This window comes from Coturnix japonica, chromosome 8 (assembly GCF_001577835.2).
Source record: "Coturnix japonica isolate 7356 chromosome 8, Coturnix japonica 2.1, whole genome shotgun sequence".
In the NCBI taxonomy this organism is placed as follows: domain Eukaryota; kingdom Metazoa; phylum Chordata; class Aves; order Galliformes; family Phasianidae; genus Coturnix; species Coturnix japonica.
Genome location: NC_029523.1, coordinates 4,490,016 through 4,516,267, shown reverse-complemented (window position 1 = coordinate 4,516,267; position 26,252 = coordinate 4,490,016). Strand labels below are relative to the sequence as shown.

Sequence of the window (26,252 nt, the reverse complement as noted above, 5' to 3'; positions counted from 1 at the left end):
GGTGTTTCTGCAGGCAATGGTTTCCATTCCCATTTTCTGCACTGGTGTGAGGGCTCCAGGATGCTCAGCTACACTTAAAACCAACTTGAACTTCTGTCAAGGTTGGCTGCTAAAAGAGATGTGAATTGCTGCAGTCTGGCTGAAGGAGCCGAATGGGGAGTTTGGGGAAACCTGCCATTTTTTTTCCTCTGGCCTCCTCAGGGATGGCTCTGCCCAGCCATCAGCTCTGGGTTGTTGGTTTGATCTGGACCAGCAATAAATTGCCACTTACCTACTGCACTTAAGATAGGTATTTATCAGCTCTCCCATGGGGTTTGGTTTGGGCAGCTGATGGGTCCCTTTGGCGCTACGCTGGGTTTGGGAATAAATACTTAGAGGAAGTCCCCAGCTTGCCATCTTCTTTCATTTTGCAATTAGCCTTGCCTTTAATAGGGCTATCATGGTAAAGGAGGTGTTCCCATGCTCTGTTCTAGGCATTCTGCCTGCTTGCAGTGAGCTGCAGTGCTGCTGTGCCTCATCACACTGCTGAGACTTAATTCCCACAGCTTGAGCTGTGTGGGATGTGCAGAACACAGTGGGTGCCTGCTCCCATTCCATGTGGCATCGAGCTGCCCCGCAGCACCAGATGAAGAGCCCCTGCTTGGATACAGCACACTTGGCTGGGAGCAGAGAGCATCTGATTCCTTCTGAAGGTCCCAGGGCTGTGAGCACGTCTCACCTCGGCGATTACACCAGCACTGCTGGGAGCACAGTGAGCAGCGCAGCTGAGCCCTTCCTTGCAGCACACAGCTCACCTCCTATGCCCTCCTGCAGTTCTTGGCTGCTTTGCATTGCTGGGTGCTGCTCGGAGGTCACAGTGTGACTTCTGTGCTCACTTTGTCCAAAGACAGCCCTGCTGTAGGATGGGTGAGAGCAAGAACAACATGTGCAAGACTGATGTGTTGGGCACAGCCAGTTTTCAGGTGGTACTTATGGCCGTGGGCTGTAACCCAGCCCTGCTTTGCAGGCCCTCCTCTGCAGCCAAGGACCACAAGTGCTGCTCCTGAGCTTTTTCATGAGTGGCTAATTATTTTATTGGCAAAGAAGGAAGGCACCCAGCGTTTCTAAGGGGTAGGTGGTCAAACTTTCCCTTGTCAGATTGAACTTTAAAACCTCTTTCAAGCCAAACATTGCTTTTTTGTTTTCCTGCTCTTTGTTTAACCTTCTGCAGCGGTCATCAGCCTTTGGCCCCAGCATCCTGCCCCCAACCTGCCTGCTGCTGGAGCACGGGAGCCCAGTGTGGAGCTGCTCTGTGTGTGTGGGTCTTGAGCACTCCTGTCCTCCTGGGGAATCTGCATTTGCATCCAGAACACAGGAGGCTGGAGGCACCAGGCTGGGTAAGAGAAACTATTTCCACTAATGCTTCATTTTTAACTGAACCCACTGCTCCATTTGCCTGTTGAAGGAATTCAGGCTGCTACCAGACTGCAGCTCCTCTTGATCTGGGGCTTCTGCTCACAGCATGGGGAGCTTAAAACATCACAGTTCCCATCAGGGAGCAATTTGTGCCCAGCTCACTGATGGGCTGTGCTTCACCTCATTTCTTTGTGGCATTGCTTCATGCTGTGGTGAGCACCAACCCCCCTGTCCCATGTAGGAACAGCACTGGTCTGGGGGGGGGGGAGCAGGAAGGGTTTTCTGTCCATCCTAATCACATTGAGCTGCTGGGCCCAGAGGAGTGCAGCAGAGATGCACAGATAGCAGGGGTGAATGCAGCCTTTGTTGCAGGACGAACGCAAAGCAGTGGGGGCACACGGGCTGTGCTGGCCACAGCCTGGCTGTGGGATTAGGAGTCCCCACATTTGCATGGAGCCCTCTGGTTTTTAGCTGAATCAGCAACTTGTTCCTTAGTTTTCTGTGCTTCTCACAGGGGTGACTGAAGCAGGACAGCCAAGCCCTTCCCCCTTAGTGTTCTCTTCCCTGCCAGTAACCCTTCCCAGGCAGCCATTTGCTGTAATGCTTTTGGGCTCCCTCCAGCTGATGTGTGGTGTGGACAGTATGAAAGGGAGGCCCCAGGAGCTGCTGGGGGAGCAGGGCAGCTCCCAGCCAGCGGTATGGCATGCAGCCCTGTGGGTCTTGTGTTCCCCTTCTGCTGTGTGCTTGTGCTGGGTATGCTGGGGGGCTGGGTTGGCCCCAGGGAGCTGATATATCAGATTGAAGGGGCTAAGAGCATAAAATCCCACATCCCCTCTAAACGGATGAAATCTGAAGCTGGGACGGGCTGTGGGATGCTCAGCAACCAACCGCAGGGCGTGCAGTGCAGCAGGATGGGGCTGAGAGCCCGGTGACCCTCCTGCAGGAGCTGGTATTGGGAAGAGTGGTGCTTCCTGCAGTGCTCCCACTTCCCTTCCTCCTGCCTGCTGTGGTGCTTTCAGGGTCAGTCTGTTTGACTTCCCACCCCTTTCAGGCTTTGCCTTCTGTGGTGCTGCAGCTGTTCCATGCATCTGTCCTTCACCTTCTTGCAACAGTGTGTTTGCTTTTACCACTCAGACTGGCTGTGTTCTGAGCAAAAACATCTTGTTGTACACGTCCTCTTGCAGTGCTTGCTGCTGCACTAACAGTTTGTGCTGGTGAAGGCCCCCAGGCTCAGTACAGCCCTGGTGCCAAATGAGGTAATTTCTGCTTTCATGGAAGAGCTGCAGCCCAGATGAAGACACAGACTGGTCTGGGTTGGAAGGGACCTCAAAGATCATCCAGCCATTGCATAAGAGTACAGGCAGGGGGTTGTGAAAGAGCCCAGAGCTCCCCACATTGCTCTGTGCTGCCCTGCTGGATGCTGGCAGCTCTGGCGGTCATTAAAAGAAACCTTCCATTTCCGCACTGATGGGGCAGCACAAGGTGACAGCAGCGGTGGGCACATGGAGTCTCACACCCTCCCTGCCCCCAGAGGAGCCATGGGGACATGAGCAAACCCACTGGGAGTCACACAGAGGGCATCTCTGTGCTGCAGTGCTGATCAGCCCTAGGGTGGCCAGTAATGTGCTGCTGGGGCTGGTGGGGATCTACATCCCCTGTTTGAGCTTCCTGCATCAGCAGTTAGAACAGGGCAAGGCTGAGGTGGGCCTGAAATCACAGCTGGAAACTGAAATGGCAGAAGAGCTCAAGGGAAGGAAGGAAACAGAACTGGAGAAGGAGGTTCCCCCAGGAAAAGGGGAAGGAAACCATCTAAAGCACTGTCTGAGGGCTCTCCGCTGCAGGGCTTGGGGCATGGAGTGCTTTCCCAGGAGAGAGAGCAGGGCAGGGTCTGTACAAAGCAAAAACGTGACTGCAGAGCAGAGCGGACTTTGGCAGCTTCCCCATAGAGTGATCAGAGCTTTGATCTATGTGTTTTTGCACCAGTTTGTCAGGGCTGCTTAAAGAAAGGACACCCGTGGCTCTGGGAAAGCACTGTTTTCATTGTGCTGTTTCTAAAAGCAGGGTGTGCTCAGAGCTGTGCTGCTCTGCTGGGGCTGTCCCGGTCCATCCCACAGCTGCACTACAGGAGGGTGATGGGAGAGGGCTGTGATGGTCCCTATACCCCAGTGCTGGCTGGGCTGGGGGCTCTCCGGGCAGGTGGGCGCACACTCAGCACTCCCTCTGTTTCCAGGACAATGCAGCTCTTCCTTGTGTGTCTCTTTGCCCTCTGGGGCATGGCTGCCCCTGTACGCTATGCTGTGGAAGACATTTGCACTGCGAAGCCCCGTGATATCCCAGTGAACCCCATCTGCATCTACCGCAACCCTGAGAAGAAGGCCCAGGAAAGTGAGGTGCTGGAGCCGGGGAAGGGCCGGATCCCGGGGTCCACCAACCCCCGTGTCTGGGAGCTGTCCAGGGCCAACTCGCGCTTTGCCGTCGTCTTCTACAAGCACCTGGCCGATTCCAAGGACAACGAGGAGAACATCTTCCTGTCACCCCTCAGCATTTCCACAGCCTTCGCCATGACCAAGCTCGGGGCGTGCGGTGACACCCTGCAGCAGCTCATGGAGGTTAGTGGCATATCCTCAGCCTTCCCCAGAGCTGCTACTGGGGCCTGAAAGGCTGCGGAGCTGGCAGTGCCAGCGGCTGCTGGGGGCTGCCTGGTCAGGGCAGCAGGCACAGGAGGGGATGCTTTTATTTAAACAGCCCCAGGGTGGGGCATGGGAGGCTGTTTCAGCTCATTCAGCAAGGGGCCAGCAATACCTTGAGGCACACCTTCCCCTGTGGGCAGCCCCTACTGTGGGATGGGAACACTTCTCTCCATGAGCTGTGCTCCTAATGCTCTCTTTTTCCCTGCATGAGGGCTCTTAACACCCCTTTTTGCCCCTCATAGGAAGTGGTGCCACAGATCATGAGCAATTTGCTATGGGATTTTTCTGTGCCTGAAGCCCTGAGATGGATAGGAGCTGACAAATTGGAGCTGTCCTTCCAGCTGACAGCCAGGAACAGATTAGAAATAAATCACTGTGCTGCTGAAATCCACCCTCAAAGCAATTGCCACATACTCCAAAATAGATAATGAGTACCAGAATTACTCAACAGACCATGAGAATTACTCCTGGGAAGGAGCAGCCTTTGGCATTCTCACAGGATTAGAGCAAACCCCTACAGGTCCTGCCATAGCCTGCGCTGACCCAAGAGCTGCATCTGGTCCCATCAATGCCATGCCCACTTGGTGCAGGGCTCTCGCTGGGGAAAGGCCAGGGTGATGTTAATTGGAGTCAGGAGTTGATCCCAATGGTCCTTATGTGTTCCTTCCAATCTGGGATATTCTGTGATTCTAAGGCTGTGCTTCAGGGGGTGAGTGGAGGGCAAGGCCTGCATCACCACTTGCTGTGGGAGCACAGGAGCTTGCTGATGGATTCCTTCTTGCTGTTTGGCCCCTCCAGGTGTTCCAGTTTGACACTATCTCAGAGAAGACATCTGACCAGGTCCACTTCTTCTTTGCCAAGCTCAACTGCCGTCTTTACAAGAAAGCCAACAAGTCATCAGAGCTAATATCAGCAAACCGTCTCTTTGGAGAGAAATCCTTGGTCTTCAATGAGACTTACCAGAACATTAGTGAAATAGTTTATGGAGCCAAACTCTGGCCGTTGAACTTCAAAGTGAGTTTGAACTGCTTTGAGATTCCTGGTTTGTTTGTTCCTAACTCCCTGTCCTGCTTCTGCTGTACCCCCATCCTCTGCTGCAGGGAATGCCATGCTCAGCACAGGGAATGCTGGTGAAGACAGACATAAGCACGGGACACAGCTCCTGCCCCAGCTCCATAACCACAGTCACTTCCCGGCTTCTCCTTTCTAAACACTGCAGCACTGTGCAGTGTCCTCCCTGGGGAGGTGGGCACTAAACAAAGAGGTGTTTATGACCCTTGACTTCAGCTATTTTGGTCTCATCCTTCAGGAGAAGCCAGAGCTTTCCAGGCAGATCATAAATGAGTGGGTAGCCAATAAGACGGAGAGGCGCATTACAGAAGTGATCCCAGAAAGAGGTATCGATGATCTCACCGTCTTGGTCCTGGTCAACACCATTTATTTTAAGGTATGGCTAACAAAGCTGGAGAGCAGCCAGTTTTCCAGGGGCAGCGATGTTGCTCATGTTTGCTTTTGCCCTCACCATCTCCCCATCAGGGACACTGGAAGTCGCAGTTTCCAGCTCTAAATACAAGACTGGATTTATTTCACAAAGCCAACGGTGAGACCTGCAAAGTCCCCATCATGTACCAGGAGGCCAGGTTCCGCCATGCGTTCATCCAGGACAAAGTTCAGGTGCTGGAGCTGCCTTACAAAGGGGACGACATCACCATGGTGCTGGTCCTGCCCAGAGCCGGCACGCCGCTGGTGGAGGTGGAACGAGACCTGACGTCGGACAAGCTGCAGGACTGGATCGACTCACTGGTGGAGGTCTCCCTTACTGTCTCTCTCCCCCGCTTCCGCATCGAGGACAGCTTCAGCGTCAAGGAGAAGCTGAGAAAAATGGGGCTGGAAGATCTCTTCAGTCCAGAAAACGCCAAGCTGCCAGGTGAGGTGTGGGGATGAGGGCAACCTACCCCTGAGGAAAAGAACACTGAGTACATCTAAGTGATGCTGCATCCCTGAGGGGCTCGGCACTCACTGTGGGCACACAGCCCTGCTCAGCTCTGAGGGCGTGGGAGTTGAGCAAACCCACTGCAGTTGGTGGAGGATATCCTCGTTTTAGGGCAGATGTGCCTTCTGGGTTTGAATGCTGCCTATGAGGGAAGGGACTGTTTTGTATCTTGAGCTGCTGTCTCAAAACCTAGTTTTGATTTCCTTGTTTTGTTGCTCTGGGTTTCAGGTATAGTTGCAGAGGGCCGTACGGACCTGTATGTATCTGAAGCTTTCCACAAAGCCTTCCTTGAGGTAAGCTTCATTCTGTCCCAGGATGTGTTCTGCTCTTTGTTCTTGTTAAAAGCATGAAGCACAAAAGGAAAATGCAAAGGACTGTGGATCTGACACATGTTGTCGCCACAAGGAGACACTGAATCACAGTGCTTCCTTGTGCTGCAAACTGGTGGGAAGGGAGGGAGAGCCATCTAAATGCTGCCCAATGCCTGTGTTTTAATTCCTCCTTCTCTTCTGGTTGGTAGGTGAATGAAGAAGGCAGTGAGGCATCAGCAGCGACAGCTGTCGTCATCTCTGGCCGTTCCTTCCCCATGAACAGAATTACCTTTGAGGCCAACAGGCCCTTCTTGCTCTTCATCCGGGAAGCCGCCCTCAACACCATTATATTCATGGGCAGAATATCCAATCCTTGCTCCTAAAGGCTGCCTGGGCCTCACCTCTCCCCTCCCTGCCCCTGGGAGAGGGGCAATCAGGCACTGCCATGCAGCCCAGATTGTGCTGGGGTGGCTGCGTTACTGTTTGGTGCCAGCTGCAGGGAGGGGCCATACTCCTGCTCCAGCCCTTGTTCAAAGGAGGCTGATTTAACTTTTTATATCCCCTGGCACTGGTATTTTCATGGCAGCCAGGCCTGTATCCAACCCCTCTTCCCTCTCAGGCATCAAACTGTAACTCTCCTCCCCCAGTACATTAAAACCTATAGATCTGTATGGAATAAACTCATCTCTGAATGGACGGTTTTCACTAAGTCACTTCCTAGGCTTAACCTTCCCTTCCTCAATGAATGTGCCCTTTCCCACGCTCCTCAGTCGCAGCAGCCAAGCAATCAGTGCTGGGCCCCAGGGCCATCTTCTGCAGCAAATAGCTGGTGGGTGGAGGAGCTGCCAAGCTCTGGAGCTCTACTTCCAGCAGCCCTGGTGTGCCCGCTGTGCCCAAGAGCTGAACTAGTGAGAGCCTCGCCATGCAGCCAAGGCTGTTCAGGCTGTTTGACTGCGTAGTGAGCTTTAAACCAGCTTTCTCTGAGAAACCTGCCTTTATGGCTGGGAGGAAATGCCGCTATCCAAGAACAGTCAGCTACAAGAAACAGGCACAGAGCTGAGTATTAAACCATTTAATTCTCAAACCACTCACATGCATAATGTTCTTTTACACCGTGTTAAAAGAAAGAAGAATGCGATTTGTTTTTTGATACAAACAGAAGTTCAAGTATACACTGCTAGAATTTTCCAAGATTCCTACCCAAGTTGCTAGATTTCTTTTTTCATTCACATTGTTCTTAAAGCTGTCCGACGAGAGCGCTTTATGCTGAACTGCTGAAATGCAACTGTACGACTGTACAACCCACAACGCCTCGGTCCTGTGCCCTGCCACAGCTCTGCTGCTCACACTGCAGCCACCATCCAACCCACGGGGACGGCTGGTGGGATTGCTGAGAACAGCAGGACCATGCTGCAACCTGCTGCAACCTGCTGCAACCTGCTGCCGACTGAGCGTGAGTACAGACTTGTTTGTTTTTTCATTGCAACCAAGAGTAAAATTACAAATAAACAACAATTAGTACAGCAGGAAACTTTCTGAACTGTGAGAATAAGTCTTGAGGGTGAGGACACGTGTATGGGGAAACTTGATCACAGCCTGAACCTCTGATTGACCATGTGAGGCAAGCAATGAGTCAGCTATGGGAGCACAGGTGAAGGTAATTCAGCTGTGCTACTGGAAGGGGTGGAGCTTGACTCCACCTCTCCTAGATCCCATTTAAGGGCTGACCACCACTAAGGCAGCATCTCTTTCTCTGGAGATCACTCCTCTGTGGGTTTACTACAAGCCTTCAACATTGGTGAGCATTTTCATTTATTATAGATCATATTTCCATCACGATAATCTTTCTTAACGAAACATCTGTTTAAACCTCTGTTTACCTATTGATTGTACAATTGTACAATGCGTGTCCTGCACATTTGAGTTATAGGCCAAGAATCGATGATGACAACACAGTTTCTCTTACAAATGCTTACTCTACAAACCAGCTCTGAGCGGAATCAACAGGGGACACGTGAACATGGACTATTATCATTTGTAAATACTCAACTGCTGAGGGCTCCATATCCATCATATAAGAAACCTCACACCCCCAGGTACAACCTCACCTTAGCACAGCCCTCTGCTGCGCCGGAGCCGGGGGTACGGTCTGGAAATGGGTTTAATTCTCCCTACAGGCAAAGGTGGCGGCGGGTTTTGTTTTTCTGACCGATTTACAACAGGATTGCAACAAGGCCCCCATCCTGCTGCTGCCTTTGGGTGGGACTCCTGCAGCAGCACAGGCCCAGGGGCAGTGGGAGGTAGAGCTGCAGTAGTGCGTGGGCACCGCGCGTTGGGCACCGCCGCTCCCTGGGCTCTGGCTGACAGCGAGCCTCAACAGCAGCCGTGCTCACCTACCAGTTAAAGTGCATTTCTTCAGTAAAGGGTTTTTCTTTTTATTTTTTATTTTTCCTTTTTTTCTTTTTTTTTTTTTCTTTTTTTCTTTTTTTTCTTGAAGGGGAACCTATTTTAAAGTGCTGTTCTCGTTTGGAAAGGGAATCTGTTTAATTATAAAGAAAAAAAAAATGGCACCTTTTCTTTTTTTTTTGCATGCCAGATCTGCTCCCTGTACGTTTGTACAAGACATAAAACCAGGGAGTCACATCTGCTGAGTAACGACCAACACATAAAAGTGTTATGGTTATTGAAGTTTATTGCTTTTTGCTGCTGCCTGCTCCCTTAGGGGGTGGGAGGGAGGTGGGTCCTCCCTCCCCCTTACGCCCTCACTCCCTCGCAGTGCAGGGCGCATAGCCCTGGGAGCCTCACTGTGACACTGAGCGTGAGGCACAGACCCCCAGGGCTCATAGAGAGCTGCTGGCACTGCAGGGTGCTCCCCAGTGCCATTTCCCTACAGCTCCCAGAGCCGCCCGGTGCTGCTGCCACATGGAGGTAAGGAAAACAAATCTGAAGTGAACGCTTTGCTGACAGCGTGGCAACCTCAGCACTCCGAGAGAGAGAGGTAGTTACTGTCCTGGGACTCTGCTGCTTAACACAACGCACTTTCTGGAGTGATTGCTCAGAAACAGAACAGAAAAGCTCCCGTGCTCTTTACTAAAGTTATCCCGGTTAAATCTTCCATCCTCAATTATTCCCTCTAAGAAGCTCTTATATTTTAGAAATTGATTGTCAGTTTAGTTCATTAGGAAAGCAAGCGTGATTAGCAAATTGTTACACAAAGCTGCTTAAATATGGCCTCTGTGCAGAACACTGGGCCACAGCTGTCCCTGTGTGCAGCCTTCGGTGCCATCGCCCCCGGCGTCACCATGTAGGGCAGCACTTTGTGCTCTCAGCAAGCTGAATGGGAGCCTTCAAAGAGTGATTGGTGTCATTCACAGTGTTGTACAGGAAAGAGGGGGTGACGCTGGGGAAGGTGGGGGCAGAGAGCACCTTGGGCAACAACAGGGCTTCACCTCGTGTTATGGGTGGCGGAGAAGTGACCTCAGGAGCACAGAGCTGTGTGTGATTCTCATCCTCAGCTTCCACCACCGAGGGTCCCTCTTGCTCCTCAGCCCATCCTAACCATCAGCAGTTCTACATACACAAGAAGCGTGTGTTATATAACGACAGCGTTCCCTTGTACTTTCAAATATCTCTCTGGCACTTGCCCTGTGCCAACACAGCTTTTTCTCCAGACATGAAATTCAGGGAGCCAAGAAGCATTTGCCTTACTCAGGGGCTGAACCAACAGCAGCTCCACTGCTCCCTGAGCAGGGCAAAGCCAGAGCTGTCCTTCAGAGAATTGCACCGTCCCATTTTGTTAGTGTCACACCAGCTCCTGCCTCAGCCCTCACCTCTGTCGAGCCAATGGTTGTTCAGATACCAACTCCCATGCAATGGAGCATTAACTAAAAGCTTCACAGTAATCCAGAGTTTCCTCAGACATGTAAGCGCTAAGGAAATGGCATCACAGAGCACCCATACCAAACCAATGCCTGCAATACACCGACCCCAGACAAAACTCTCTGTATCAGGACAACTCCTGAACTTGGCCACCTGGGGAACTGGTGCAGGAACATCTCCAGGTGATGTTCCCACAGGGGTTTCTCAGCTGTGATTTCATGATTCCAGCCCCAGCACTTTTAATCCTATTTTGAAGCTGCTACTCACTGTATTTTATAACCATGAGTAACTCACCAATCTAGCTTCATTCTTACTTTATAATGAGTTTCACAGTTTCATGGGCCACGGCCAATGGTACTGGGTCTGAATGCAAATGTAACAGGAAGGTTTAAATAAATAAGCTTCACTCAATTAATAATAAAAATAATGAAAACATTTAACTGTAAAACTGAGGGGGGTTAAGTACAAAACCCACATAAAGTTGGAAGCTTAACATAACTGACAGTCTGCAAACAAAAAATACACTGATTTGTTTTAAAGTACTGACGTAGACACCTGCAGAGACACGATTAACTCAGAGTATGTCAGGTTAAACGAGGAGTTACACAGCAGTATTTAAATGATACCTGAATACGTTTCAAAAGCTTAATGATATGAACTAGGCAGCCTGTTAACAGCTGCCCATTGTTACATGATAATTCTTCAAAATAAAATACAAGTCTAACAGAAATATAGCTTGGCTTAGTCCAAGGAACACAGGCTGCTGCACTCAGGCATGGTGAGCAGCCAGCCTCTCCACAGACCACTGCAGACAAGATGCTATGTCACAGGTCTATCATTGGCAAATGAAAATACAATGATAATGCACGGGCAGGGTCGGAGCCTCTGCCCCTTGCTTCATATAGCACAGCACAGAGACAGTGATTCCCAGCCTTCCCCTGAAGGCCTTTGACTCCCAGCCCCCACCTTGGGGCAGCTTCAGGCAGCTGGCATGGGGGCTTCAGCATCTCCAAAGAGGGAGATCTCCCAGCCTCTGTGCATAACCTGTTCGGTGTTTGGCTGTGCTCGAGGTGAAGAAGCTTCTCCATTACACCTAACCTGTACGTCCCACGTATAAACTCCTGCTTGTTGCTGCTCCTTGCACCGCACGCCTTGAAGTGCCCAGCTCTGTCTTCTCTGCTCCCTGTCCTTCATTGTGGGGTTCACATAGAATGAACACAGCACATGGCACAGCAGGGCTCCTGCGCTCAGCCCCAGTGCCCAGCGCCTGCAATCAGACATAGATTAGCTTACAAGCTTTTTATATTTGCCAGATCTGAACTCAGGAGCTAAAAATGGGACTGCGTGTACACCCCGAGCTGTGAGCACGCACTAATCCTGCAGGACAGTATGAAGGGAACCTATTCAATCAGCAGCAGCAGGCAGGCGGCTCATCGCTGCTCAGTGCAAGGACGCAGGGCAGCCTGCTACAAAAAGAGGCTCTGAGAGGAGGCACAGCCGCTGCCAAGCCTGCAGGAGACTTTGTGGTAGAGCTGGCTGCAGAATTTGTACCTTCCTTGGATAGGCAATTACTCCCCTGTACAAAATGATTAACAAGATCTTATCTCTGACCCTACTTCCTCTTTCCATTGGTGACAGCAGACTGTGCCTCTCCATAGAGGTTACTGAAAAACAAACGTGCTTTTCAGCATCAGTCAGCAGCAAGTGCCTGTCTGCTACTGCACTACATCGGCCACTAAGCCAGCTCTGTGTGGCCATTCTGCAGCCCCTGGTTGTGCCAGACTACATTCTGATTTGCTGCCTTCCCTCTTTTTATTTCTGGGCTTGTTTTCCATGAAACAGCTAAGTGCCATGAAGAACATGGCAAGTTTTAAGCCTCGATTCTGTTTAACAAAACCATTTCTCTGTACCTCAGGGATGTTCAGCGGCCTTCAGAAGGCCCTGAAGACCATCAGGGATGGCTGTAATTGCTGTGACAGCACACATGAACCAGAGCCCTGCAGCACTGTGCCTGGCTGCAGCTCCTCCACCTCAGTGCAAACCTCCCAGCCCTGACCCTTCCATCACAGCCAGGAACAGCAGGCTGGGGGAGATGGAGGCAGAGCCACAGGCAGCACAGAGACAGCCTGTCCTGTCTGAACAAAAACTCCTCCCAATCCTGCAATGACAAGGGAGGGCAACAAAAACACGCCTCAGTTCCCCTGCAGGGAAGTCCTGCTTCATCCAGCAAAGGTAGCTGAAGTGCCTCCTCTCTGCCAGCTGTTCCTGGAGCAGCTCCTCCAACACCGAGTCAGACTGGGGGAGAAAAAGAACAGCGTTAAAACAGTAACGCGCTGCCTCCCCTCAATCAAACCTTATCCAGCACATCTTAAACCTGGCCCAGGTTCCACATCCCTAAGATTCACCAGAGCAAACTCTTACACCTTACTTGCATCTGTATTTTTGTCAATACAGATCTTTAGGAACTCCCACCTCAAATGGTTCCTCCTGTTTCCAAGACGCATCATTTCATAACCTGTAATACTTTGGTTTACAACTGGATTAAAATATAAATTAAATAAGAATAATGCTAAATGAGCTTATATTGAAACACTTTATATATGTATGCATACATATGTATATACAGTATGTGTGTGTGCATTCCCTAATGACAGCTAGAGGAAGCAAAAGTCACTCTACAAAGGCTTCTACTCTTCCAACTAGCACAGTCAGCTTATCCATTGCAACAATTCCCTGTGCATGAAAACTAATGGAGCACTGGAAGGTGGCACTGGTAAACAGCCAGATCGCACAGACGTCCAGGAACGGAAAGGTAATAAATTATAAGAAGCAGTAGTAATGTGTTCACAGTTGGGATGAGGATAATGTGATATGAAACCTGAATTGTCTACAGTCCCTAGGAATAAAAAAAAAAACTCAACCAGGTCAGTGAAGATTACAGTCGGATACCTTTTAGTTCAACCTAAATAACAGCCAACGTCAGATCTGACACAAAGAAATGGTAGGAACCACGTGGCATTTCCCCAGCAGACTGAGCTCTGGTACCTTCAGATCAGCAGGACGACCTCCAGTTCCTGTGCAGCCCAGCCCTGCTTCCATCACAGCTTCCATCCTCTCAATAGCAACGTTCACAATGTGCACAATGAAGCTGACCCAATCAATCCTACGCTCAGAAATAAGATGCTGCCAGACCTTCCTCTCCAGGCACCTCTCCTCCAACTAGCAGCCCAATCACCGCAGCTCAGCCATTCCTATACCCTCTGATTTTCCCTATATTTCACATCAGAGAGCTTTTCAGCAACAATACCTCTTTGCTTATCCCTCACCAGCTGCTGGAACAAAGCAGCCCCGCTTGCTGTCCCAAGCTCCTGCTGCAGAAGAACAGCAAGACATTCTGCTTGTCTCTTTCCCAGCTGTTCCTCCCCAGAGGAAGGCTCAGCTCTTCCCGAAGCAGCAGCACAATACTAACACAACTTTCACTATTTTCACAGCTATTCACAGGAAAGCTGGCAGCAGAGGGGACCGTCCAAGCACTTTGCTGTCACTCAGGGCTTTCTGCAGGCTGCTGGAGAGAAGCGTTACACTTGGCACGAGGCAGGTTTCTTTGCCACAGCAAGGAGCTAAGAAATGTGTTCTCGCTCCAACACAGAAGCCCGCAGAAATAGAGGACATCCCCCCTGCTGCCTGAGGCAAGCAAACAAATGGGTTAGCGAGCCCCAACTCTGAAGCTGACAGAAATGTTAAGTCACAGAGGTATTACGACGACACTTCGCTTCACATCCTCCTCGAATCACAGTTGCAATCACAGTTTTGGCAAAGGGGAAAAAGCTGCAGCTAGACGTGGAAACGCAAAGCTGTGCCTCAACCCATCACAGAAGCATTCGTACTTGGAAAGCCGGTGTCTGTTCATCCACAGCTTTGGTGTGACCACACAAAGCTCTGTAGTGGAGATGCATGAAGGACACCATCACCACGCCGAGCAGCTCCACCATGCTGGGAAAGCTCAGCCCTGGTTCTGCCACACTGCACATGACCTCCAACCCCTCATTCTCCAATTACAGCCCTGTCTGCACGGAGGAATCAATCACTGAAAGAGAAGTTAGGCGAACAGTTCCCTCCAAACCGATTCCCTCTCCTGGTGCAGATGGGCCTCAATTGCTTTCAGCACTGCTTGAGAAGACATCAGAGACACCGTGATTTCCACACATACATACATATACACATCCATTAAATGTACAGAAATAATATTAAAATGATTCCCACTACCATACCTTATACTGACTCTAGCTACAAGCTATAAACCTCACCTCGGTGAGGCCTGGGCAAGAATATTGGCTCTTTTGCATGCAATCAGAAATGATACAGTGGCAACCTCTGCACCAAAACAAAACAAAAACAAAAACCCCAACGAAATAAACCAAACCAGAGGAAAAAAATAAAATAAAGACCTTTCACAAGCTTTGTTTTCAGACTAGCCTAGAACAATATGAAGGAACAAGGTCATGATTTTGACCAGGCCAATTGGAAGTAGTGAATCAGCCCAGCAGGATTCCACCGCGGGCTGTTGGATGCTCCTCTATTCACAGTATCGATACAGTAAAGAAGAAAAACAAAAACCCAAATATCTGCTGGAGAAACTCACAGCTATGCCATACAAATAAGGCAATCACCATCTCATGTCAGCCCTTCATTGCTACGCGCTGATGGATTGGTTGCCATCTGTTTCAGACCAACGCTGCTTGTATAGCAGGTACTGCACCTTCACCCTTCTCTTCACAGCAAGCTTAGCAGGGAAACTTTCCCACTATATTTATATATAATATATGTATATAAATAATTTTATGTTTGTTTTTTTTTTATAGTTTGGTAGTATTCTTTTAAAAGTTCTATTTTAAAACACTTAAAAATCTTTTAAGCAACTAAAGTAACTTTTGACGCTCTCTAGTGTGAACAGGATAGCATTCCAAAGTCTTTAACTTTCCTTAATGATTTTTGGTAACTTCAAAAGCTATGACTAAAGCAGCATACTCTGCGTATCTCCGCTGCTCCCACACCTCGACTGCAATGCAACCTGCCTCAGCCACGCTCTGATCTCTCATCTTTTGTCACTGCGACCGCACTGCTTGGCCTTTGATAGGAAACTGAACGGGGTGGCTGCTCAGTCACTCCCCACGTGATGATGCACTTGACAAGAGAGGAAGAAGGAGAGGAAGGAAAATGGAGGCGAGATATCAGTTTTCCTGTCCGAAATGCTCAGTGAACTTGTACTTTGCAGGCTCCCAGCTCAGAACACTGGCTGAGGTTCCTCTGAGGAGCACATCCCCAGTACAGCTGATGAACACCAAGCCCTTCCCTCCCCCGCACACAAAGAAACATTCATTAGAGCCACGTCTGCCTTCTGAGAGACATGGGAGGAACAGTGAGACCTATCACCTGCACAAAGCAGAAGTGAGGTTAAGAGTGCTTCGCTCTTCCCCAAATTCTTGCCTTTAAGGAGAGAGGAAAATGATCACAAGTCCCAATCCGGGCTGGGGGGTGTTCCCCATGCCCACCATGGTGCAGTCAGACAGCAGGACAGCAGGACAAGCTGCAGTTTCACTTGGGAAGCCTGCAGCCTGCTAAGCCCACACTGTAATCACTTGTCCAGCTTCCTTTGTGAAAGCAGAATGGAATGTTTCTTTTTCAGTGTCTCATTGTTCCTCCCATCACCTTAAGGATCAGAACCTCATCCTTCCTTATTATACACAGTAGACATCCTCCAGAGAATCCCTTCAAACAAACGTCCTCTCCCAAACCCAATCTACACAACGTGTCACTCATTTCCACCTCCATCACGAACAATTCGGCACCAGAATCAAAGAAAAGTATTGCATATTTTTAAGAAGACTTCTTCAAAAGATGTCGAGATATTTGCACTTCTCTACCTGTCCCATGCTTTTCCATTTATGAAACACGTAAGCACGTGCAAACACCTACAATACACAATGCAGGCATGTCTCTCTGGGCCTGCTAAACTTGCTCTAAACGTCAGAGCTGCTTAGAACTTGAAGTCCATGCAAGGGGACAGAGTTGTGATTGCCCTAGGAACCATGAAGTTTCCCAAACCCTTAGGAGGAAATAAAGTAAGGTTTTCTTTTTGCATTTCATCGATAAAAAACTTATCAAACTAGTTTGTAGAAACAAGTTTAAAAGCAACCACTCATGATTGCTTGGCTGGGATTAGAGTATTTCAGTAAACCATATTGCTGTTATAAAATATCAAGTGCGTGTCGAGGGGAGAGCTGGAGCGAAGGACGACTTTGGTAGCCAGTCTCCAACTCCTCAGTTCAGCCAGTCCACAAACCTCATCCTAAAGCTTGGCAACATCCAAAGCACGGCCAGTGCACAGGTCTGACGTCGCCCTGACCCATCCTGATCAGCACAAGCAATGGACGCCTCTCTCCAAAAGATCCCTCCAAACCTTCTTCCAACACGTTGAGAGCAACGCAGACCTCACAGCTGCTAAATCTCACTTTCAGTAGCCTAAGTGCTTCCAATTTCGCTGACCTCTACAACAAATACTGCTTTACAGCCATGCCCCTCTCTTAAGAAGGGGCCGGAGGCCACGCACCTGGGACAGGCAAGCCAAAAGCCCTAAAATAATAGTTGGAGTAAAAATGTAAAAAGAGACACACCAAAAATAAGACAGGGATAAATACAGTCAGGCAAGGCAGGTTCCACCAGGACAGTCTGATGTTTGTTAATGTGACAACTACCTGGGAAACGGAGAAAGGCGGCTGCCCCCGGCCCTGCTCTCCCCTCACCGTTGGCTGTGGTGAGGAGCAGCCAAGCTCACCTGTGGGGCCACGATGCTGAGAAATAAAAAGGACTGTTGTCCCGGATCAATATCGAACATTACAAAACGTTAAAATCCTGTCGATCCCTGAATAAGAAGTTGATTGACACAGTTGTCTTGTTTCTCCCCAGGAGGAAAAAAGGGGAGAAACAGTTAACACTCAAAGTGTGTGTGTGTGTGTGTGTGTGTGGGTGTGTGAGAGAAAAGAGAGATTCTTCTGTTTTGGCAACATCTTGGGAGCTTCTTTCTGTCCGGTGGTGGCATTGCACTAATTACAGTACCAGCCTGCGAGGTCGGTGCTGACTCCAGAGCCCAAGTGGGAAGACGTTTCTTTCTCCCCAGACTCCGCAGCCGCGCTTCAATCCGGCCCAGTAGTGGACACAGATCCCTGTGCCGTCTCCCCCACGGCGACAGCTTCCTCCTGCGGGGGCGACTCTTCCTCCGCCTGCCCCCGGGACGTGACGGTGGTCTCGGGGGAAATGCTGTGAGGCCCCTCTAGAGGCACACAGCCCGGGTGGTTCTTGCGAAAGTGCTGGTTGAGGATGGCCTGGAAAGGGAAGCTCTTGCCACAGACGTGGCAATGGAAGGGCTTGTTGCCCGTGTGCTTGCGGATGTGATACTCCAGCTGATCCTTACGGGTGTATTTCTTCCCACACATCCGGCAGACAAAAGGCGTGATGCCCATGTGCAGACGCATGTGCCGGTCCAGGCTGCCCTTCTGGTTGAAGGATTTGGCACAGTAAATGCAGGTGAGCCGTGGGTTGTAGCGGAACCAGCGCTCCGACACTTCCTGCTCCCGGAGATACTCCACGTAACCGCTCACTCCAATCATGGCTGATTCCTCCCCCTGCCCAGGAAACAACACAGATTTAGATAAACAAACAGCTTGACAAGAAAGAAGGGAAGAAGATCTGCTGCTTCTTCCTCTAAGCCCCAGTCTAGTCAAGCACTGAAGCATGTGCCAAACCTAGAAATCAACAGCACTAATGTCTTCAACCTCAAGCACACATTTAAGTGCTTAACAGGAGCCTTGGGGCTGGAAACAAATGAGCAATCAATTAGAAACCTCTGCTCCACAGCCCCTTCTGCCAAGCCACTCACTAGGTCAGGGGAAGAAAATACTGCCTTTGTCAGAAGGGCACTCAGCCACTGATGGAGCTGTGCATCAAATGGGTCAATACGTGGTACTCTTTTATTATAATTATTATTATTATTATTATTATTATTATTATTATTATTATTATTATTATTGTTATTTCCCCTTAACTTTGGGTCAGTCTCACTGTGCTCTATTTTACTTGTTAAATGTTAAAAAAAAAAAAAAGAGAAAAAAAAGCCAGCTGATTGGCTTATAGTAAAACAAAGGTGGAGACTCCACATCTGAAACTCTTCAGGTGTCATTTCACAGGGGTTATTTATTCAGGTGTCATTCAGGTTTCATTTTATCATGAATGATGTTTGTCTAAACACTCATCCAATCCATCTACCCTTGTTTTATGGCAGGGGAAGCCACAGCATACAGAGCTAAGATGCCTGGTCCAAGACACACAGGCAGGGCAGCAGGCTGCCTTCTGAAGCCAGAAAGACAAACAGCCAAGGGCTGCACTGCTCTAGGTCAGCCACTGGCACTGCTTTCTGGAACTTTCCGGAGCTATCACATCCAGAATGAATGCAGGCAGATGGCCCCTGAATGCCTCCGTGTTGCAGGATGCAGTGTTTGCATCCCGTGCCTGTGGCATTTCCTGATGATGCCAAACACAGACATCAAGCAACATAAGCACAGGAGAAGCTCCCCGCTGGCAGCCAGGGCTGGGAACATGCAAGCAGCAGCATAACTAAGTCAGGTGCCCCTGATATAGGCTGCTCAAGCAGTGGCAGGCTGCAGGGAACTGAAGGAGATGCACCACACTACGGTACTTTGCACTCTGCCACCAGGCAGGGATTAAAGGCAAACTATTTATAACACCAGTACAGGAACACCAGGAGAGTGAAAGGTGATAATACTGCTCCGTATGTGCTGAAGCCTACGGTTCTAAGTTTGAGGCCATCTCACTACGGAGAAATAACAGCAGCTTTTCTATACTTGGAGCTAAAATTGCTTTTTATGTTGCGTTTGCCCTGGGGGGTTAGTTTGACCTGAAATTTTCTAGATGAATTCTGAGGACACAAAACAAACGTTCAGAAAAATAGGAACAAAAAGGTAATATCTGGTTTTTTTGAAGGGTATTAGGAAGTTAGCAGACAGAAATGGTAATTTTTATTCCTCGCTTCACTCAGTCTCACTCAAGGTCAGAGCAGCTCTGCTAACTCCTCACCTGCTTCCAGCAAAGTTATTTGATTACAGACTGACACATTACTCATGTGTCAGGAACATGAGAGCCATACTACACGGTGCTGGGTGATGCACTTGCACTACAGTGTCACTGCAATGCTGACTGTATGCAAGAAAGAAACCAGACAAAGGACAATACAGTACAAACCCACAGGGTAAACCCGCAGCCACCTGACACTCCACCCAAAAGCTTTACTGGTGCAGGACTGGGAGGGCTTTTGGGGATGGTTTTGATACCAGTAGGAAAAAGCACAGACGTTGCCACCCCTTGGCCCTCTTCAGAAGCCAGCAAATACTTCCTCCTTCAGCTCAGGCATTTGTTGTCAGCGCTTTAGCAGATACAGCTCTGCAGGTGAACAGAGTTTCTCTGCAGGAGTTGGTGGCCTGCCCAGAATGAGGGTTGGCATTTATGCCCTCAGATAATAAGAGAAACTCCTCATGTTTTCCAGGTATCTGGATGAAATCCCAACCAACAGACAGAATCGGTTCTAAATCATATACCAATGGCATGCAATCTGAGTGCACACAACTAAACCTTTTGCAACAGCAAATGGCTCTTGTTTCTCAAGCAGTGTTGCTTGTAAATGCAAAACATTGCGTATTACACCACAGTACAGTCCCCTTTACCTTCAACGACAACGTTTACTTGCAAACTTCTAGAACTGCCTACCTGGGAACTGGGCTGCTTGGGCTCATCCATCCGCCCTGGAGATTCACTTTTTGATCTGTACCGCTCAGTCACAGCAACCATGCTGCCAGATGGGCTAAATCTGTGGGGTGGGGGAAGAGTGTAAACGGAGTTTTTAATGGGCATCAGGTCACTGTGGTGCGTAGAACAACAGGTGAGCAATAGAGGCACCTGTATAACATCTCTTCATCATCCTCACCAGCTAACACACGGGAGGCGGAACGCAGAACAGTGCAAGTATAAAGGAAAAACCAAGTCATTGTGGTCTGTAGTTTCAGTCTTAACATCTGAAAAATAAAACTGAGTCATTTGGCTTCCAGTTCAGTAACAGAGAGCTTTCTGGTCGCTACTGCAAGCAAATAACTTGATATGGACCTGGTGAACTCAGGAACTCTACATGAGAAGAAACCATTTCTCCCAGGGCATCCTTCACGTACCACACTCATCTTCCCCTCTTGAGAGTGACACTGAGACACATCACAGCAGTGATGAGGTGGGTTCCAGGTAGGAAACAGCGGATATGGAATGCAATGCAAAATAGATGCTCAGGGCTAGACCCGTGGAAAAGGGGTAAGAAGGTAGGAAAGGCTTCCTGTCCCACAGGCCAACTCAAGACCATTCCCACAGACTGTTCCATAGTGATGGAACATCCACTGTTTCTGGGTAGCTGTTCCCCTGTGGGACCAGAGGGATTGAGATGGAAGAGAACCAGATGTGAAGGGAAATCTCCCACAAATCCATAACCTCACAGATACAAACAATCCACACTTGATCAGCTCCATTGTTTGGTCTGAGCTAAGGGCAAGAAAACAAATGCTGGAGCTCAGGGGAAGCAGATGGACAGAGAAACAAAGCACAGAGTAGTTCACTACGTGTTACCAATGAAAGCTTTTTGCTCTTTCATATAATCAGAACAACATTGGTAGCCAAAGGGCTGCCCACCTTGACAGCTTCAGAAGAGGCAAACCCATTCCTTTTGACCTGCTAAAGCAGGGCACCCACCACTTTGCAGGCTAGAAGGCATTGTTACAATGGTACTTTGTGTAACATACTGCATACAACCTCATTGATTCCAGTGCTGAGTGCACTGTCTGCTGAGGCTGAACTGCAATGTCACTCTTAGACAAAAATCCCACCACAGTTGGAACACTGAAAAAATAGATTCCAATCTACACATCTCTAAGCGCTAAAACTCAAGCTCCCAAGTTGGCCTGCACCTGGAGAACCTGGTGTGATCATGATCCAGCCACAACATTATCATCAAAATCAAAGCTAAACGCTCTCTAACAGAGTAGAAAAAATCCTTCAGCACTCATGCTTAAGATGGCCACGTGAAATATTAGGGGAAGGTATCCAAAATGGAACAGTCCAGGCAAGTGAAAATCTTGCTCAACCTCTTAGTACAGCAGTAAATAAGCTAAAGAAAACTTACCTGTCGATCTCACTGCTGGTCGGCCTGACCACTTTGGCTCCGGAGGACCCTAATGCGTAAGTCTCTTGGCTCATTGATCCGTGGCCCGTGGTGTCAATGACCATAGCAGTGACCTCCTCAGCACTGCTGCCATCTTCTCCTGATGGCTGATTCTCTGTCCCCAGCCACTCCTCCAGGTTCTCCGTTTTAATGCGCACTCCTCCCAGTACCCGGACGTCATCGTCATTCCGTCCCCCGCGGTCTCCCACTCCTGTCTCCACGTACCACTGTCCCGCTCTGTTAATCCGCAGGATGGGTTCCCTGCTTTCCACATCCGAGCTCTGTTCGATTATCTGAGGGCTGGTGGACTCTGCTGGTGGGCTGAGCTCCCGGATGTCCAGCACTGTGCTAACCTGGCCCAGGCGGCTCCCTTTCAGGGTGTTATGACGGGGGCTCAGGGAGCGGTTCAGATTTGGCGTCACCCGGTGAGATTCCGGGGGTCTCTCCTGATGTTTCGTCCTGGTCTGGCTCAGTTCTGCTTCCACCTCTGCCACATTGATTTTGAAATGAATTCCCTCAAGAATCTGCGTGCATTTGTCTATGATGTGCTGCATCTGCAAGAAACTGGCGGCCGTTAGGTAACTTATGATGTCAGCCAGCTGCAGACATATCCGACCAGTGTAGCAAAAGGAAAGGAGCTGCTCAAAAACAGATGGGTTCTTGATGACAGAAATGGAAACCGTGCTCATTTCATTCAAAGACATGTGGTCACGGAAGTAGGGTGAGCTGGCAGCCAGCACCACCTTGTGAGCACGGAAAGCTTGCCCCTGCACGTTGACCACAATGTCACACAGGCGACCCTGCATCCGTAGTTGATTCAGGTGGCTCAGGACAGAGTTACTGAAGTCAGGAATCTCCAGCTGAATGTTCCCACTCTTCTCCATGGCTGTCTCAGTCGCAGGTGTACAGCCCTACTAGCAAAGAAAGAAAAATGCCATCGTTAACAGAGCCAGGCTACCATTTGCATTTAGAACATCTTTCATCTCCTTTCATTCAGCTTGAAATACTGCAGGTTTTAGAGAGATTTTCCAGCATTTAATTTACAAGTGGCTCGCAGCAGTTCTCTGATCTTTATGTTCTGAACAGCACCTTTTACAAACCTTATGTTCAAACAGTCCCTGACAGAGTCCCTGACAGATCCTCATTCCTGTTCCCTGTGGCTTAAGTGCTCTAAACAGTTCGTTCTGTGAGCCTCAATAAAAACCCATTTGCATTGTAAAAAGAACATTAAAAAAAAAAATGGTTCGGGTTCTAAAAATAGGTAATGATTGCATAAGGGATTAAAATACTTAGCACTTCTACCTTCAGAGCACATCGATAGGGGGGAGAAATATTGTTACAATAACTGTCCTTTCCAGGACGGGAATGAGGAAGGAGAGAGAATCTCTCTCCACAGAACCTTTTCAAAAGCTGACCAGCACTGTATTTAAACTGAAGGCATCTTAATCACATCATTAAAACCATAATATTTGTCATCTGTAGCACTTCCAACAGAGGGCAGAAAATACACAACAGGCCAGGGGAGAATAAGAACAGCATCCAACTCCGAACACTGACCGATCACCGAGCACGAATGGCTCTGTGAAAACAAAGCAGCTGACATTTGTGCACTTAGATATTGCACGCAGCAAAATATGACTCCTGAACAATGGGGATTAGCAAAGTAGCTCCCTTAGGTTTTGGGGGGGTTTGGTTGTTGTTGTTGTTGTTGCTTTTTCTTTTACTAAATCATCACATTTCATTTGGGTAAAGTTTGCAAAGGAGCCCTGACCATATATGGTAAAAATTCGGAATGGTCCAAAATTAGATGTAAACTCACACCAAAAAAAACAGAAAGAAAGAGAAAAAGGGGACGAAATATCTTCATTAAAGACCACTGCTGGCACAAGCGGCTTCCAAGCCGGATGGCATCTGCACGTCAATTAGGCAGAGTGCTGCAGATATCAAAACAATGTCAGGCAGTCCAGGAATATCGAGGCTGATAGCGCCTACTCTGAGAAAATCTCCCAATCAAAGGCACTAACACATGCTGAAACTTAAGCATACGTGCCTTTGAAGGACGGGGCTCTACAGCTTCAACGAGGCTTTTTTTTCTTTCCTGCAGGATAGTGCATGTTCATATGCCAAAACAGACTTTGTGCAAACTTGGCAAAATATGTTACTAAACCTGAAGCTGCAGAACAGCCTGTCAATCTCCTGGGGTTGTGCAAAGGGATTGCTACACGGCACGATGGCTGCGGATCTGCAGGGCGGATGAGATCGGGGTTGCAAAAAGCTGCCCAAGGTGCAGCTTAACAATGCCACATCTGAAGGCTTCTTCTCCCCTTCGCTACGTTGGGAGGAGAGCAGCAGAAGACACATGAAATGAAGAAGAAACTGTTGCACACAGATGTACCTCAACAGCAGAACTTCAAACACACAATAGCAGGGCAAAGCAGCAGATCCGCTGTCTTACCTGTAACGTTAATGGTAACATGCACCCGGGAGGAAATGGGGCCGGCGTCTTTCTGCTTTCCTTTTCCCTTCTGAGGTTGTAACGTCTGAAATCTTTTTGCCCCCTTTGCCTTTAGAAGGAAAAAGAAGAAAAATAAGTAGCACTGAAGAACAGGGCTGTCCCTAACAGAAGCAAGAACGTCAGGTTTCGTCGTCGTTGTTGTGCTGGAGAATACAGCTGCAGTATTAGCTAATACACAACGTCCCACCCCAAACCGCAGAGCCAAGGAAACACTGAGTCTTATCACACTGATATTTCCCCACCGTCTGCCCCGTGTTTGCATTGCATGGACAGTCATTAAAGTAGGAAAATGGAAGTGCAGATAATCCAAGTCAAGTCATTTCCTCTCGTACGTGGCCGGTATCTCTGGCCCCAACCCTGCAGGCATTTAAATGCGCAGGGCCTTACTCACATCGGAGTTCACTTATACCATTAAAAACACCCAGCTGAAATCACGTCAAGTATGTGCAAATGTTTACAGGACAGGGGCCCTGTAATCGCATAATCTTACCAGCCACTGGTTTCTAAAGCGATGAAATCCAAAGCATTCTCTTAACCAAGGCAAACAGCCTCTCGCAGGAGCGTGGCCTGCACACATTACACAGGGAGCACAGGGCTGGGACGCCCGGCCAGGCCTGCAGGGCCGTGGGCCGGCCCAACAACACACAGGGGATCCCAGGAGTTGTCAGGAAATCAGCTTGGAAAGCTCAGAGCAAATAAAAGAAGTCAGATACTGAGTGCTGATGGGGCTGCGTGCAGCCAGGGGCACAAGTCAGCTGCTCCATGGGGAGCCCCAAACTCTGCTTGTGTGCTTGCTCCGACAGCAGGGACGCATCGCTGCCTCTGTACCGAAGGAGCAGCAATTTGTGACACGTTTTGGGGACAGACTGAATGAGATGCTGGCGAGGCGTAATCTCCCTGCTCAGAACACAGACGCTGACCACGTAGGCAGAGGATAACAAGCTTACATGGCTGGCAGTGCGAGCAGCCTCGGCCTTTGTGTTTCCTGGCACTGCACTGCACGCTCCTCACCTGGAGGATAAGTGGGATCTCCTGCTGAGTGCTGCTCTTTGCACAGAGTCGTGCTGAAGACGCTTATCTATTTTTAATACAATTTAAAGCGTCAGCAGCTGAGACTCGGCTTATCTAGAAAACGCCTCTTCCCCCTGGTGAGGTGACAGCCACCATGGAACGCAGCAGGAACCCCCTGCCAGCCCTCCAGGCTCTGGGTGGAGGTCACACTGAGTGTGTCTGTGGGTAGAAACAGCCCCGTTTGGGCACTGGGTGTCAGGAAATGGTCAAACATGAGAGACCAGCATCTCCCTTGTCAGGAAATTTGGGTGCTGAGCACAGCGGCAACAGAGTTGATTTGAGGAGAGCTGCACCTCGGGGCTGAGATGTGCTGTCACCAGCCAACCTGATGGCTTTGAATCAATACAGGACTTCAGTCTTTCAAAACTCACAGTGAACCGTGAGATCCCAGGATCATGAAGGCTGGGAAACACCTCCGAGATGACCGAGTCCAACCGCAGCCCATCCCCACAGCATCCCTCAGTGCCACATCTCTGTGGTCCAACACATCCACGGACGGTGACCCTACAGCCACCCGGGATGCTGCCATCCTCAGCCACGAGCTGCCATGCACCAAGCTTGTTATTTCTCCTCCTCAAATCACTAACGAGTGCTGACTCAAGGCCTTCTCCCCAAGAATGAGGCAATTACGGTTAATTTTTAGCCCTCACAGCTACAGCGAGCAGGATCTCGGTGACACCAACCCGGAGGCACAGCGGGATCACATCACTCATCACGCCGAGCTCCCCGCAGGGATCCCGGTCCCACACCCCATCCTAATGTTGTGGCACCTCCATGCCCCACAGCTCAGCCCCCTCCCAACACAACTCCGTGTCCCCATAGAGCAGCGCTCAGCTCTGTCCCCCCCGATTCACACCCGCTGCCATCACCCCACGACACCCCCCACCCTTCACCTCCCCCGTCCCGCCGTGCTCCCCGGCTCCTTACCGGCACAGCGGAGGCCCCGCCGTGGGCACGGCCCGGCCGCGCTGTCACGGGCGGCCCCGCTCCCCCCCCGGCCCCGCCCCGCCCGCACCGACCTGCAGGGGGTGGGCACGGCCCCGGAAGCGAAACCGCCCCCCCAGACGGAAGG

At 49.7% G+C, this 26,252-nt stretch overlaps 2 protein-coding genes across 3 annotated transcripts; one reads left to right on the top strand and one right to left on the bottom strand.

Annotated features, from left to right (window-relative positions):
* Positions 1 to 1,239: 1,239 nt before the first annotated feature.
* SERPINC1 (serpin family C member 1) lies at positions 1,240 to 7,085 on the top strand. The gene is made up of 7 exons (XM_015869699.2): positions 1,240 to 1,376; positions 3,626 to 4,004; positions 4,884 to 5,099; positions 5,395 to 5,532; positions 5,622 to 6,012; positions 6,307 to 6,371; positions 6,599 to 7,085. Exons 2-7 carry the CDS (start codon positions 3,630 to 3,632, stop codon positions 6,770 to 6,772), a joined length of 1,359 nt encoding a protein of 452 aa, XP_015725185.1. The 5' UTR covers positions 1,240 to 1,376; positions 3,626 to 3,629; the 3' UTR covers positions 6,773 to 7,085.
* On the bottom strand, positions 6,949 to 26,213 carry ZBTB37 (zinc finger and BTB domain containing 37). 2 transcript variants are annotated; one of them, XM_015869697.2, is made up of 5 exons: positions 26,108 to 26,213; positions 24,050 to 24,158; positions 21,556 to 22,505; positions 20,106 to 20,205; positions 6,949 to 17,950 (listed from the first exon to the last, which is right to left on the bottom strand). In XM_015869697.2, the coding sequence occupies exons 2-5, from the start codon at positions 24,068 to 24,070 to the stop codon at positions 17,462 to 17,464; spliced, it is 1,560 nt and encodes a 519-aa protein (XP_015725183.1). In that variant the 5' UTR covers positions 24,071 to 24,158; positions 26,108 to 26,213; the 3' UTR covers positions 6,949 to 17,461. The 2 variants fall into 2 exon arrangements, with proteins under 2 accessions (XP_015725183.1, XP_015725184.1); XM_015869698.2 differs by lacking the exon at positions 26,108 to 26,213 and having other exon boundaries at positions 21,556 to 22,508; positions 24,050 to 24,160.
* Positions 26,214 to 26,252: the final 39 nt, after the last annotated feature.

What these genes read in the sequence shown, in the direction of transcription:
- SERPINC1 (XM_015869699.2), top strand. Translation starts at nt 3,630, where the DNA reads ATGCAGCTCTTCCTTGTGTGTCTCTTTGCCCTCTGGGGCATGGCTGCC. An exon ending in AGAAAACGCCAAGCTGCCAG is followed by an intron (nt 6,013 to 6,306) that starts GTGAGGTGTGGG and finishes TCTGGGTTTCAG; the next exon opens with GTATAGTTGCAGAGGGCCGT. An exon ending in TCCACAAAGCCTTCCTTGAG is followed by an intron (nt 6,372 to 6,598) that starts GTAAGCTTCATT and finishes TCTGGTTGGTAG; the next exon opens with GTGAATGAAGAAGGCAGTGA.
- ZBTB37 (XM_015869697.2), bottom strand. Translation starts at nt 24,070, where the DNA reads ATGTTACCATTAACGTTACAG. An exon ending in ACCAGCAGTGAGATCGACAG is followed by an intron (nt 20,206 to 21,555) that starts GTAAGTTTTCTT and finishes CCCACCCCACAG; the next exon opens with ATTTAGCCCATCTGGCAGCA. An exon ending in CCAAGCAGCCCAGTTCCCAG is followed by an intron (nt 17,951 to 20,105) that starts GTAGGCAGTTCT and finishes TTTCCTGGGCAG; the next exon opens with GGGGAGGAATCAGCCATGAT.